The sequence below is a fragment of the Moschus berezovskii genome, chromosome 27 (assembly GCF_049115385.1).
Source record: "Moschus berezovskii isolate FMDL1 chromosome 27, NW_MosBer_1.0, whole genome shotgun sequence".
Classification (NCBI taxonomy): domain Eukaryota; kingdom Metazoa; phylum Chordata; class Mammalia; order Artiodactyla; family Moschidae; genus Moschus; species Moschus berezovskii.
In genome coordinates, this window is record NC_142486.1 from 29,397,062 (window position 1) to 29,412,658 (window position 15,597).

Sequence of the window (15,597 nt, forward strand, 5' to 3'; positions counted from 1 at the left end):
CCCTAAGCACTGGGCTCAGGTACTTTTATAGATTTTTATTTCATTTGATCCTCACAATAACTCTATGGAGTAGGTATTACTATAGAGACCAGGAAAGGGAAGCAACTTGACCATCGTCACCCTACAAGTAAATGGAGGCCAAAGGTATCATGAGTGTCTGATAATACAGCTATCTTCTTCCTACTAGGTGACATCATCTGAGCACCATGCACCCCCTCCCCCTTAAAAAAGAACAAGTTAGGTTTCCGGGTGCAATTCTAGTGTCACATTTTTGCATCTCATTTTGCTGCACTGTAATTATTTCTTTACACCTATCTCCTCCTGCTTGGGCACAAGATCATTATAAAAAGAAGTAATCAGAGAATGCTTACTATGTGCCATGCATAATGCAAAGAATTTCATATACCTGATGTCAGTTCACCCTTACAATAATCCTCAGAGAAAGGAGAGAAAACCGAGCCATACAGAAACGGAGAAACTTGCCCAAGGTCACACAGCTGGCACACCACTGGCAAGTGAAATCTTTACTAACATTTAATGTTAAAAATGACATACAGTCTGAATGATGATAAAGCTGAATTACAGCACTGGGTATGCAAATCTAACATGTAACTTTCTTTTTCCTTTAAGTTTCCCAAGGAAAGTGTGTAGAGATGTCAGAATATGCTTTAACAATGAAAGGATCCTCTTTCCCTATATGTTTGAAAGTACAATCTGGGGAGATATTTTCACAGTCCTCCCACTACTGAGAAGTCATGTTGGCAGGGATGCCTAGGGTGGGTGTAGTGATGCCAAGAGCTAGTGACAGGAACAAGTTGGGGCTGGTGCATTCAGGACTTCCCAGGGGGTTACATGCTCCTAGGACACTGGTCTGTAACAGCTGTGTTGAAAGCTTCTACAGGGGCTGGGAGAAAGTGGGGGATAGACAATGATCCCAGGGGTTGCAGCATTTGAAGGGATTCATTTCTCTGGTTCATTTGCATTCTTTTCAGCCAAGGAGCAGTAACAGCTCCAGCTTCATTATTGGTCGGGAATCAATCAGAAATGGGAATGGCATTTTAATTAGGAACCACCTATAAACTACACTTTGCATAGTCCTTCGATTCAGATTCAGTTCAGTTCAGTCGCTCAGTCGTGTCCGACTCTCCGCGACCCCATGAATCACAGCATGCCAGGCCTCCCTGTCTATCACCAACTCCTGGAGTTCACTCAAACTCATGTCCACAGAGTTGGTGATGCCATCCAGCCATCTCATTCTCTGTCGTCCCCTTCTCCTCCTGCCCCCAACCTTTCCTAGCATCAGAGTCTTTTCCAGTGAGTCAACTCGTTGCATGAGGTGGCCAAAGTATTGCAGTTTCAGCTTTAGCATCAGTCCTTCCAATGAACACCCAGGATTGATCTCCTTTAGAATGGACTGGTTGGATCTCCTTCAGATTGCTCTCTGCCTAATCAGGTTGAACTATTACTGGGAGTCAAAGAGTAATACTGACATCTAGCGGTCATTTCAATACTTTTTTCCATTTTATCAACTTAAGTAAAGCTAAATTTATAAGAAACCAGCAAGCAGTAAAATATTTTACAATGTATCAAGATTTCGGGCTATACAAAGCCTTTTTTTTGCTATCACGTATTATTTATTATGTACCATTTACTGTACTAAGCAATTATATTTATTTTACCTCATTTAGTCCTTATGATAGCTTCACAAGGCACTATTTTCTCAATGTAAGCAATGAGACAACTGAGACTTGTGAAAATTAAGTAACTTGCTTGTAAGCAGTGGCATTACCCTTCTAAATCAAGTGAGTCTGACCCTAACTGTACTGCCTTTGCCACGGCTTATAACTGACAAATATAAAAGTACAGCAAAACTTTCCATCAATCAGTTCATTATGGATCATATAAAAAATTGGTTCAGGGCTTCCCTGGTGGCTCAGTGGTAAAGAACATGCCTGCCAATGAAAGAGACACAATTTCAATCCCTGATCCGGGAAAATCCCACATGTCATGGAGTAACTAAACCAACGCACAACAACTACTGAGCTTGTGCTCTAGAGCCTGGGAGTCACAACTACCGAAGCCCGTGTGTCCCCGAGTCCACGCTCCACAAGAGAAGACACCACGATGAGAATCGGCCCACACACCACAACTGCAGGGCAGCCCCCGCTCAAAGCAACTAGAGAAAAGGCCACTCAGCAACGAAAACCCAGCACAGACAAAAACGAACAAATAAAATTATAAAGTATTACAAATGACATTTCCATTACAAAAACATTCATTCATATATTTATGCACTAAATATTTCTTGAGGGTCTTCAAGGCTCATGGCAATGTGTTAGATATAGTAGGAAGGACAATTATGAATTTCAGCACCTCTCTGCCCTTAAGAAGTTCATTAAAGACCACAGTATATACATACATCATTCACCCAACATGTATGTGTTTGGTATCTACTATGTACCAGTTACTAAGCCTGGGATGAAGTTGTTCCTTACTCTTAGGAGGCTTGCCATCTCATGAGAGATACAGACAAATAGGCAAATACAGCATGGTGTTCTGAAGTGCTCTGACTGGGGAGGAGCACAGGGTAACCTGGAAGGACAGAGGTAGGGCCCCTAAATTATCTTTGGGGAAATCAGAAAAGGTTTCTCGAAGGACAAACAACAGTGAAAAATGATTCCATCTCTACATTAATGCTGTCTACCACTAAACCATTCTTCTCAAAATAATTAAGCAACTGCTTAGTTTAATTTCAATCATGGGAGAGAGCTGGGATCAACAAGGTGGAGTTTGAAGACCCTGAGCTCACCACTGTCCCACCCACCATGAACACATCAAAACTACAATGACATACAGAGCAACTCTCTCTCAGAATGACCTGTAGACCAGTAGAACAGCTCTCCTACAGCCAAGGCTACAGAGAAAGAACCCCAGGAGTCTGACAGGAGGGGAGGAAAAGAGATCTCAGCACCAGTGGGTGGCCCAGAAGAGGAGGGAGATCTTGCAGGCTCAGAGATCCTCTCTGAAGAGTGAAGGGTTTGAACCCCACATTGGGTACCAGGGGTCCAGCACTGGGAAGACGAGCCCCCTTGGCTGGTTTGCAAACCAGTCGGGCTTACCAGTGGGCTGCAGAAAATCTAGACTCCACTCTTGAAGAGAACAAGTGTGCATAGATGTCTTAGCAGATGCAGCAGACTGAAAGCTGCCTGGTGCTCCAGCTGCCCTGCAGGACCCCGCCGCCCCTCCCACCCCGCCAGCCTGTAACAGGCTCCTGCTCCGGCCCCTCCTGCCCCAGCCCTATCCCCCAACAAGGCAGCTCCACCAGCGCACCCTCAGAGAAGATGCAATCTGTGCTCTCTTCAGATCCAGCTCTCCCACCAAAGCCACTCATGGGGCACACACAGACTGCACAGGACACAGCCACACAGGGACGTGGATTCAAGACTGGGACAGGTAACTGTGCTGTCTAACTTCACAGGGACAATCAGAGAAAGACAAGTAAAATGAGAATACAGAAGAATATGTTCCAAACAAAAGAGCAAGATGAAATTCTGAGGAAAAAACCCTAATGAACAGAGATAATTAATCTACCTGATAAAGAGTTTAAAATAAGAGTCATAAAAATGCTCACTGAAGTTGGGAAAAGAACAGAGGAACACAGTGAGAACTTCAACAAAGAACTAGAAAAATACAAAAAAGAGCCAATCAGAACTAAAAAATACAATAAAGTGAAAAATGCTAGAAGGACTAGTATACTAGTCTGAGAAGGACTAAAGTCCTTACTTAAGTAAATTTAAGAAGAGTGGAATTATATCAAGGATCTTTTCCAACCACAATAGTAATGAAACTAGAAACCAATACAGGAAGAAAATGGAAAAATACAAACACATGTAGATAAACAACATGCTACTAAGAAACCAATAGGCCAACAAAGATATTAAATAGGAAATTAAAAAATTCCTCGATATGAATGAAAACAGAAACATAATTTTCCAATGTCTATGCTGCTAAGTCGTTTCAGTCGTGTCTTACTCTGTGCAACCCCATAGACGGCAGCCCACCAGGCTCCCCCGTCCCTGGGATTCTCCAGGCAAGAATACTGGAGTGGGTTGCTATTTCCTTCTCCAATGGGATGCAGTAAGAGCAGTTCTAAGAGGGAAGTTTAAAGTGACACAGGCCTACCTCAAGAAACATCTCAAGTAAACAACCTAATTTTCCATTTAAAGGAATTAGGAAAAAACAAACATAGCCCAAAGTCAGCAGAAAGAAGAAAATAAAAACCTGAGTGGAAATAAAGACCAAAAAACAATAGAAAAGATCAATAAAACTAAGAGATTTTTTTTTTTTTTAAAGACAAAATTGATCCTTTAGCAAGACTCCTCAGAACAAAAAAAAGGGGGACGGGCCCAAATAAAATTAGAAATGAAAGAGGCAAACTTACAACTGATATCATAGAAATAAACAGTCATAAGAGAATATACTAAGAGTTATATGCTAACAAATTGGACAACTTAGAAGAAATGGATAAACTCCTAGAAACATACAGTCTTCAAAGACTGAATCAGAAAAAAATAAAATATTTAACTAGTAATAAAACTGAATCACTAATAAAAAAAATCCCAACAAAGAAAAATCTAGGACTAGGTATTTCACCCAACATTATAGGAAAAGTAAATACCTATGCTTCTCAAACTATCAAAAAAAATCAGAGGAAGGAACACTTCAAAACTCATTCTACAAGGTCAGCATTACTCTGATACCAAAACCAGACAAAGACACTACAAAAAGAGAAAATATCCCTGATGAACACAGATGCAAAAATCCTCAACAAAATATTAGCAAACTGAATTCAACAATATATAAAAAGGATCACACATCATGACCAAGTGTGATTTATTCCAGGGATGCAAGGATAGTTCAGTATTGAAACTTGACTTGTGAATACTGAACCATTAACAAAACGAAGGATAAAAATCACCTAATCTTCTCAATAGATACAGAAAAGGCATTTGACAAAATTCAACATCCATTCAAGATAAAAACTCTCAACAAATTTGGATAGAACATACCTCAACATAATAAAAGCCATTTATAGCAAACCCACAGCTAATGTTATACTCAATGGTGAAAAGCTGAAAATTTTTCCTTTAAAATCAGGGACATGACAAGGATGTCCACTTTCCCCACTTCTATTTACCACAGTATTAAAAGGCCTACCCTCAGCAAATCAGATAAGAAAACAAAATGAAAGGCATCCCAACTGGAAATGAAGAAGTAAAACTCACTATTTCCAGATGACATACTATATATAGAAAACGCTAAAAACTTCATCAAAAAACCTTGGGAATACATAAATTAAGTTGTAGGCTATGAGATTAATATACAGAAATCTGTTGTGTTTCTTTACACTAAGTATTAGGTATCGAAAAGAGAAATCAATACAATAATCCCATTTACAACTTAATCAAAAAGAATACCTAAGAATAAATTTAACTAAGGAGGTGAAAGATCTGTATTCTGAAAACTATGATACTGTTGAAAGAAACTGAAGACAAATGGAAATATATTTTGTTCATGAACTGGAAGAATTAATATTGTTAAAATGATCATACTACCTGAAGCTATCTACAGTTTTAATGCAATCCAAATCAAAATACCTATGACGTTTTTTAAAGAACTAGAGCAAATAATCCTAAAATTTGACTGGGACCATAAGACTTCAAACAGCAAAACCAATTTTGAGAGAAAAGAACAGCACTGGAGCTATCAGCTTCCTTGAGACTATACTACAAAGCTATAGTACTCAAAACAGTATGGCTCTGGCCCCAAACCACACAAATATCAATGGAACAAAACAGAAAGCCCAGAAATAAACTCGAGCACATGGTCAATTAATTTATATCACTTCATGGCAAATAGAAAGGGAAAAAGTTGAAGTAGTGACAGATTTTCTTTTCTTGGGCTCCAAAATCACTGCTGACAGTGATTGCAGTCATGAAATTAAAAAGACACTTGCTCCTTGGAAGAAAAGCTATGACAAAACTAGACAGTATATTAAAAAGCAAAAACATCATTTTGTTCACAAAGGTCCATATAGTCAGATCCATGGTTTTTCCACTAGTCATGTGTGGATGTGAGAGTTGGCCCATAAAGAAGGCTGAGTACTGAAGAACTGATGCTTTCGAATTATGGTGCTACAGAAGACTCTTGAGAGTCCCTTGGACTGCAAGGAGATCAAACCAGTTAATCCTAAAGGAAATTAATCCTGAATATTCACTGGAAGGACTCATGCTGAAACTGAAGCTCCAATACTTTGGCCACCTGATGCAAAGAGCCAATTCACTGGAAAATACCCTGATGATGGGGAAAATGAAGGCAGAAGGAGAAGAGGGTGGCAGAGGACGAGATGGTTGGATGGCATCACCAACTCAAAGGACATGAACTTGAACAAACTCTGGGAGATAATGAAGGACAAGGAAACTTGGCTTGCTGCAGTTCATGGTGTCGCAGAGTCAGACATGACTTAGTGACTGAACGACCACAACAAAATGGGGAAAAGACTCCCTTCGATACGTGGTGCTGGGAAATCCAGACAGTTACATGTAAAACAATGAAACTGGAACATTTTTCTCACACTGTACTAAATAAACTCAAAATGGACTAGAGACCTAAATTTAAGATCTGAAACCATAAAACTCCCAGGAGACGACATAGGCAGTATGTTCTCTGACATTTGTCTTAGCAATACTTTTTGAATCTGTCTCTTCAGGCAAGGGAAACAAAAGCAAAAATAATCAAATGAGCCTACACCAAACTAAAAAGCTTTTGCACAGTGAAAGAAGCCAACCAACAAGATGAAAAAGCAACCTACTGAATGGGAGAAGATATCTGCAAACAATATTTCCAATAAAAGATTAATATCCAAAATGTATAAAAAATTCATACAACTCCATATCAAAAAAAGAAAAAAACTTGATTAAAACACGGGCAGAGGACCTGAACAGGCATTTTTCCAACATTGGCCAACAGAGACAAACAATGAGATATCACTTCACACCTCTCAGAATGTCTGTTGTGAAAAAGACAAGAAGTTATAAGTGTTTTTGAGGTTGTGGAAAAAGAGGAACCCGTGTGCACTCTTGGTATTAATGTAAATTGGTACAGCCACAATGGAAAATGTATGGAGGTTCCTCAAAGAATTAAAAAGAAAAGTACCATATGATCCAGCAACTCCACTCCTGGGTATTTGGAGAAAATAAAAACATTAATTGAAAAAGATATATGCACTGTACTGTTCATAGCAGCATTATCTATAAGATTCAACTCAAGTATCCACAGGTAGAGGGATGGATAAAGAAGATGTACTATATATATATATATACACACATATCCAATGGAACATGGCTCAGTCATAATAAAAAATGAAATTCTGCCATTTTCCACAACATGGATGGACCTGGAGGGTATTATGCTAAGGGAAGTCAGACAGAAAAAGACAAACACTGCGTTTTTACTTTTATGTGGGATCTAAAAAAATAAATGAACAAATGTTAAAAAACAGGAACAGACAACAAAGTAGTGGTACCAGTAAGGAGAGGGGTGGGGGAGAAGCAAAATACAAAAAGCGGATCAAGAGGTACAAACTACTAAGTATAAAAGAGTACAAACTACTAAGTACAAAAGAAACAGGTTAAAGATGTAATGTACAGCTCAGGGAATACTGCCAATCTTTATAATAAATTTGTATGGAGCATAATCTATAAAATACTGAATTAACTGTGTTATACACCCAAAACCAATGTAACACTGTAAGTGAACGACACTGAAAAAATTTTTTTTGAAAATTTCAAATCATGGTTAAAAAAAATACTCTTTAAAGAGGAAAACCAAACTACTTTAGGGGATATACAAAGAATATTTATAAACACTCAAATCTGATTAGCTTCTAAAAGCAACCGTCAGTCAATTACTAAGCATTGACTGAATATGAGCTTAAAAAACACAGAAAAGTCAATCTTACATTTAGTTTCTTATTCAGGTCATAAATATTTACTGAGCATCCAAAATATGTCAGGTATTGTGTTAACACCTGGAAGCAAAATGCTGAGCAAAAAAACATCCAATGCTGTTTACAACAAGGTTCTAGTTTGGAGTTTAGCAGAGAGAACAGACATACATGGGAAAAAAAGAAACTTGTATGTAAATAACAAGGCTTCAAATTCTCACCGGTAATTAAATCTGAAGGTATTCTATCAGTCAGGAAATCAACCACAAGTATTCGGCTTGTTGCAAAGATCACACCACCTTGTGTGTATACTTCATAGCGATTGCTACTTGTGATTTCATTTGTTACTCGGCGAGGGAGATGTTCAACTCCTTCTATCTTCAGCTGATTGATAAAATACTCCTAAATCAAATTAAACTGGATTAGCAGACTATTTAATACAGGGCAGTTTTTAATAGGTTGCAAGTGTTTGTATTTAAAGAGCGTCCCTGAAGGCTCAGAGGCAAAGAATCTGCCAGTAATTCAGGAGACCTGGGTTCAATCCCTGGGTGGGGAATATCCCCTGGAGAAGGAAATGGCAACCTATTTCAGTATTCTTGCCTGGAGAATCCCAGGGACAGAGGAGCCTGGCAGGCTACAGTCCATGGGGTTACAAAGAGTTGGACACTGCTGCACAGTAGCAGCATTTGTACTTAAAATGACAAGCTGCCTTTTTCAGAGATTATGAACTTTATAATGAACATACAAGTTACTACTTACATATAAATTAAATTACTACTTAACACTAATCAATCAGTCGACATTTACTTAGGGTTTTGTTTTTGTTTTGGGGTTTGCACTAAAGACTTATTGCACTTGAGATGTTATTAGCAGTTTAACAACAAAAAGACACTAAAATCCTGGGCTAAAAGACTGCTACCTGGAAAATACTGCCTGCCAGAGGTGGCTCTGCAGTCAAGTGTACCGTGTGAAATGATAACAAGGGAACCCTTTTCCCAGGTGGTGCTTTAGACTATTAGTTCTGTCCCGGTCCCCCCTGGAGGAGATCTCATCACGTTAGTGGGATCCTTCACATCTTCAGTTCGGTGCCGCTTTTCCCGGGGGCGCCTGTCGTGCTAAGTCCCAGTAGAGCATTAGGGATACCCAGATGAATCAGCCTGGTCCCCAGCTCTTAGGAGTTTATGGTCACTCGTCTCAGCTGGCATTTTCCTTGAGGCCACGTGCTCTAGATATCTAGGGGCTCATCACACTTGTCAACCTGTCACGATCCCACAACACAGGTGTATCCTAGTTTGCTCAGCGTCCTCTCCTCTCCCTAACCCAGGGACCCCTTCTTTCACAATGCCCTCAGCTTTTAGCTCCCTTCCCTTCTGACCCTATGCCCCTCGTCCCACCTCCTGGCTGAACCCCCAGTACGCCCTCTTCCCTGCTGGGTTCTCCCCAGCCTCAGCGTCTCCTAAGTCCCCATTCCCCTCAGCGACTCCTCCATCCCCATCACTGTTCCCTTTTAGGGACCTCACTGCTCTGCCCCCAGCAAGTCCCTTAGTATCCAACTTCAGGACTGCCTCGTTATTCCCACCCATATTCTCCTCCAAGTACCTCCCCACCCTCTCCAGAGACCTCCGATCCTTCTCCCCGCCTCCATCCTCCTCAAACGAACTCCCCAAACTCCTCTCAGAGACTCTCCCACACTCTCAGCGTCCTCGCGCCTGTGTCACGGCCCCGCATCTTCCCCCAGGACCCCGCCGCCGGCGCAGGCTCCCGGCACCTCCGTCCGCGTCCCACAACCGCCCCGGGGCCTCTCCCACCGTCTCAGCGTTCCCGCACCCGCGCCAGGGGCCTGCGTCTGCCTCCGGGACCCTGACTCCACGCCCTCCCGCCCGCGTCAGGGCCCCGCATCGCGCTCAGAGGCCCGGCCCCCGCGCGAGGCCTGCGTCCGCTCAGGAGGCTCCCCGGGCCTCCCGGGGTCCCCTCGCCCCCCGCGCCGGCGCCGGCCGCACCTCCTCGGCCGGCTGCGTGTTGAGTACCAGCACGAGGCACGCCGGGTGGCAGTGCAGCCGGAGGAAGTGATAGAGGAGCCGGTCGGCGCCGAGCCCGCGGGCACACACTACCAGTCCGTCGGCGTCCAACAGTTCCAGCACCAGCTGCCGCTCATATTCCAAGAGCGGCGCCATAGCCGTCGCTCGAGCATGGGCGCCCTTCCGGGGCCGCGGCCGAACGTAGCCGAAGGAAGCCGAGTCTGAGACGAGAGTGAGCCGAACCAGGCCGAAGAGAGCCGAGCGTAGCCGAAGTGAGCCGAGTCCGAGACGAAAGCAGCCGAACGTAGCCGAAGAGAGCCGAGCCCGACAGGAAGCGAGCCGGCCGAACGCAGCCGAAGAGGACCTTAGAGGAATCGAAGATTCGTGGAGTCCGCGGGGAGGTGCTATCGCTCTCAACAGGTGTCTGCTGCGGGCTTCAGGTTTCACTTTGTCTGTAGTTTAGATTTGAGAGTCAGGCAGCCTAGACCCACTAGAGTACAACCTGCCACAAAGCGAGAGGGAAGATGTAAACCCAAGAAACTGAGCTCCCTGATATTGTCCATTGAAAAAGTTAATTGTCAGTCTAAGGATTGCGCTTAGAATTGGTAGCACCTGCTACCCAGGGTGAGGTTTGCTCCTTTCTTTTGCAATGGGCCTCCTCTTAAAATTTTTTTCTGAATAAGCAGAATTGTTTGTTAACCTCAGGCTTTTGTTTCTGTCGAAAGGTCTTGACTATAATTGCTGCTGCTGCCAAGTCGCTTCAGTCGTGTCCGACTCTGTGCGACCCTATGGACTATAGCTTGCCAGGCTCCTCTGTCCATGGGATTCTCCAGGTAAAAATACTGGAATGGGTTGCTATGCCTTCCTCCACGGAATCTTCCCCATCCAAGGATCGAACCTGCCTCTCTTACGTCTCCTGTATTGGCAGGTGGGTTCTTAGCTCTGTAAAAAGTCGCAACCAGGTGTACCCGGTGCAGCCTTGTTCCACTAGGGGGACACCTAGGTATTTGTTCTGTAGGTAGAAATGCCTGTAATCTAATTAGAGGAATTCTTTTGTGTGTACGTCCCTTTTTCCCCAACCTTCATTATTAGAAAATAAAAAATACTTTTCGGTTCCGTACAGTCGCTCAGTCGTGTCCGACTCTTTGCGACCCCATGAATCACAGCACACCAGGCTCCCTGTCCATCACCAACTCCCAGAGTTCACTCAAACTCATGTCCATCGAGTTGGTGATGCCATCCATCCATCTCATTCTCTGTCGTCCCCGTCTCCTCCCACCCCCAATCCCTCCCAGCATCAGAGTCTTTTTAAGTAAGCAAAAATAAAAATCATTTGTTATTCTATTACCCGAAATTACTACTGTAACATCATCTACACTTTTAGTTTTTGTCTTTTTTTTTGGTATATAAATTCTAACCACATAGAATTTTACTAATATAATGAGTAACCCTGATTTAAATCGAGAGTTTGTTGCTCTCATTTGATAAATCTGTGAACATGGTATTTAATATTCTTCCACAAAATTCTTTTTTTAACAGTTTTATTGGGGTAATTGTACAGTCACATTCAGTTGTAAGAAATGCTGTTGCTGTTTAGTTGCTAAATTGTGTCCGACTTTTTCTCAACCCGGTGGACTATAGTCTGCCAGGCTCCTCTGTTCGTGGGATTTCCCAGGCAAGAATACTTCTATTCCCTCCTCCAGGGGATCTTCCCAGCCCAGGGATTGAACCTGTGTCTCTTGCGTTGGCAGCCGGATTCTTCCCCACAGAGCCAGCAGGGAAGCCCCCAAATTATCTTATATATATGGCTGATGAGATTTCTGCAATGCAAACGTACCATACTCATTTCCCTAATTCCTTATTAGTGGACATTGAGTCTGTTTCCACTCCCCCCTGTCATATTGTAAATAATATTTTATTGAGCATCTTCAGACATAAATTCAACCATGCCCCTAAGATGCACCTTAGAAGTGGGTAGTTACTAGGATAAAGAGAACAAACGTATATAAGGTTTTTCATTACATCCATGGTGTCCCATCACCTTCTAGAAGGCCTGTACGAATTTATATCAACACCAGCAGTTTACAGGGCTTCCCTGATGGCTCAGTGGTAAACAATCTGCCTGCCAATGCAGGAGATGCGGTTTAATCCCTGGGTCCAGAAGATCCCCTGAAGGAGGGCGTGGCAACCCACTCCCGTATTCTTGCCTGGAGAATCCTGTGGACGGAGGAGCATGGCGAGCTACAGTCCATGGGGTGGCAAAAGAGTTGGGTGCGACTGATCACACAGCAAGAGGATCTTTTCTCTACCTCTTACTGCTTAGTCTAGTGTTTTACTTACATTTTGTCACGATTTAAACAGTATATGGTATTTCCTAAATGTTGATTAAATGGAAAAGAATGTCTGCAGACATTCTCCATACAGCCGTTCCTATGGGACACATGTGTATCCCTCCACTTTTGCAAGTGAGAAAATGGAGCCTCTAGAGCTTTTGTTAACTTGGCCAAGACCAGTCAACTAGTTAGGGCATTTAGTTCAGGACATGATAAGTAGGGACTCAACACGTATGAAGGATATGCATGTTGAAGTAACGACTCTAATAGTCAAACCTGATTCCCAGCTGTGTTATACAAAGTAATGACTCCACAAAGATGTCCATGTTTTAATCCCTTGATACCTGTGAATATGTTACCTTATGTGGCAAATGAGACTTTGCAGACATTATTCATTTAGAGATTTCAAGATGGGGAGTGTATTTTGGATTGTCATGGTGGGCCCACTGTAATTATGAGAGTCCGTATAAAGGAAGAAGAGAGACCAGAGGGTGAGAGTCTGAGAAGGAGATGTGACAATGGAAACAAAAGGCAAGGGAATGAATTCTCCTCTGAGGCCTTCAGAAGGAACACATTCTTGCCAACCGATTTTGCATGTCTGGCCCCCAGAACTGGAATATAATGAACTTGGGTTGTTCTAAGCCCCTACATTTGTGGTAATTTGTTACAGCAACTGGAAACTAATACACAAGCATTCACTATTTCCACTAAACTAAGCTCTACAGCGGAGAAGGCAATGGCAAGCCACTCCAGTACTCTTGCCTAGAAAATCCCATGGATGGAGGAGCCTGGTAGGCTGCAGTCCATGGGGTCACTAAGAGTCAGGCACGACTGAGTGACTTCATTTTTCACTTTCACACATTGGAGAAGGAAATGGCAACCCACTCCAGTGTTCTTGCCTGGAGAATCCCAGGGATGGGTGAGCCTAGTGGGCTGCCATCTATGGGGTCGCACAGAGTCAGACATGACTGAAGCGACTTAGCAGCAGCAAGCTCTACAGATGAAGTCCCATAAGAGTATATAATGAACCAGTAATTTTGGAGGATGATTGGTCAATATAAGGAGAAATTTGAAATATCTATGTAGATCCATATAAATGTGAAAATATATTTCAGTTCAGTTCAGTCGCTCAGTCGTGACCGACTCTTTGCGACCCCATGAATCATAGCACGCCAGGCCTCCCTGTCCATCAGCAACTCCCGGAGTTCACTCAAATTCATGTCCACAGAGTTGGTGATGCCATCCAGCCATCTCATTCTCTGTCGTCCCCTTCTCCTCCCACCCCCAATTCTTCCTAGCATCAGATTCTTTTCCAGTGAGTCAACTCGTCACATGAGGTGGCCAAAGTATTGGAGTTTCAGCTTTAGCATCAGTCCTTCCAATGAACACCCAGGATTGATTTCCTTTAGAATGGACTGGTTGGATCTCCTTGCAGTCCAAGGGACTCTCAAGAGTCTTCTCCAGCACCACAGTTCAAAAGCATCAATTCTTTGGTGATCAGCTTTCTTCACAGTCCAACTCTCACATCCATACATGACCACGGGAAAAACCATTGCCTTGACTAGACGGACCTTTGTTGGCAAAGTAATGTCTCTGCTTTTTAATATACTATCTAGGTTGGTCATAACTTTCCTTCCAAGGAGTAAGCGTCTTTTAATTTCCTGGCTGCAATCAGCATCTGCAGTGATTTTGGAGCCCAAGAAAATAAAGTCTGACACTGTTTCCATTGTTTCTCCATCTATTTCCCATGAAGTGATGGGACCCGATGCCATGATCTTTGTTTTCTGAATGTTGAGCTTCAAGCCAAACTTTTCACTCTCTTTAACTTTCATCAGGAGGCTTTTGAGTTCCTCTTCACTTTCTGCCATAAGGGTGGTGTCATCTGCATATCTGAGGTTATTGATATTTCTCCCAGCAATCTTGATTCCAGCTTGTGCTTCTTCCAGCCCAGCGTTCCTCATGATGTACTCTGCATGTAAGTTAAATAAGCAGGGTGACAATATACAGCCTTGACGTATACCTTTTCCTATTTGGAACCAGTCTGTTGTTCCATGTCCAGTTCTAACTGTTGCTTCCTGACCTGCATATAGGTTTCTCAAGAGGCAGGTCAGGTGGTCTGGTATGCCCATCTCTTTCAGAATGTTCCACAGTTTATTGTAATCCACACAGTCAAAGGCTTTGGCATAGTCAATGAAGCAGAAATAGATGTTTTTCTGGAACTCTCTTGCTTTCTCCATGATCCAGCGGATGTTGGCAATTTGATCTCTGGTTCCTCTGCCTTTTCTAAAACCTGCTTGAACATCTGGAAGTTCACGGTTCACATACTGCTGAAGCCTGGCTTGGAGAATTTTGAGCATGACTTTACTAGCGTGTGAGATGAGTGCAATTGTGCAGTAGTTTGAGCATTCTTTGGCATTCCCTTTCTTTGGGATTGGAATGAAGACTGACCTTTTCCAGTCCTGTGGCCACTGCTGAGTTTTCCAAATTTGCTGGCATATTGAGTGCAGCACTTTCACAGCATCATTTTTCAGGATTTGAAATAGCTCAATTGGAATTCCATCACCTCCACTAGCTTTGTTCGTAGTGATCCCACAAATATTTTTTGGGCACCCATGACTTGTCAGTGAACAAAACAGATAAAAACTTATAAGTTTTTATAGAACTTATATTCTGTGGGGAACTTAGGTATGAAGATGTTTATTCATCATATAATTTTGTGAACTATCGTTATTTCTCAGACATTTCTCCTGAATTTCTTATGCTAGGAGACTAGTCAAAACTTATTCCTGCATCCCTAATAAGTGGAGTATCATACATACAATACTTATAAGCTGTTCAGTTAAGTCACTTAGTCATGTCTGAGTCTGCGACCCCATGAACTGCAGCACGCCAGGCCTCCCAGTCCATCACCAACTCCTGGAGTTTACCCAAACTCATGTCCATTGAGTTAGCGATGCCATCCAGCCATCTCATCCTCTGTTGTCCCCTTCTCCTCCCGCCCTCAATCTGTCCCAGCATCAGAGTCTTTCCAAATGAGTCAGCTCTTCGCATCAGGTGGCCAAAGTATTGGAGTTTCAGCTTCAACATCAGTCCTACCAATGAACACCCAGGACTGATCTCCTTTAGGATGGACCGGTTGGATCTCCTTGCAGTCCAAGGGACTCTCAGGAGTCTTCTCCAACACCACAGTTCAAAAGCATCAATTCTTCTGCACTCAGCTTTCTTTCTAGTCCAACTCTCA

At 42.7% G+C, this 15,597-nt stretch overlaps 1 protein-coding gene across 1 annotated transcript in view; it reads right to left on the reverse strand.

Moving 5' to 3' along the window:
• Positions 1 to 10,203, reverse strand: part of ERCC4 (ERCC excision repair 4, endonuclease catalytic subunit) — a 39,637-nt gene extending 29,434 nt beyond the window's left edge. Inside the window, exons 1-2 of the mRNA XM_055409518.2 lie at positions 10,006 to 10,203; positions 8,227 to 8,407 (exon numbers count right to left, since the gene is read on the reverse strand). Of these exons, the coding sequence (XP_055265493.2) occupies positions 8,227 to 8,407; positions 10,006 to 10,179 (355 nt within the window). The 5' untranslated portion in view covers positions 10,180 to 10,203. The remainder of the gene's footprint in view (positions 1 to 8,226; positions 8,408 to 10,005) is intronic.
• Positions 10,204 to 15,597: the final 5,394 nt, after the last annotated feature.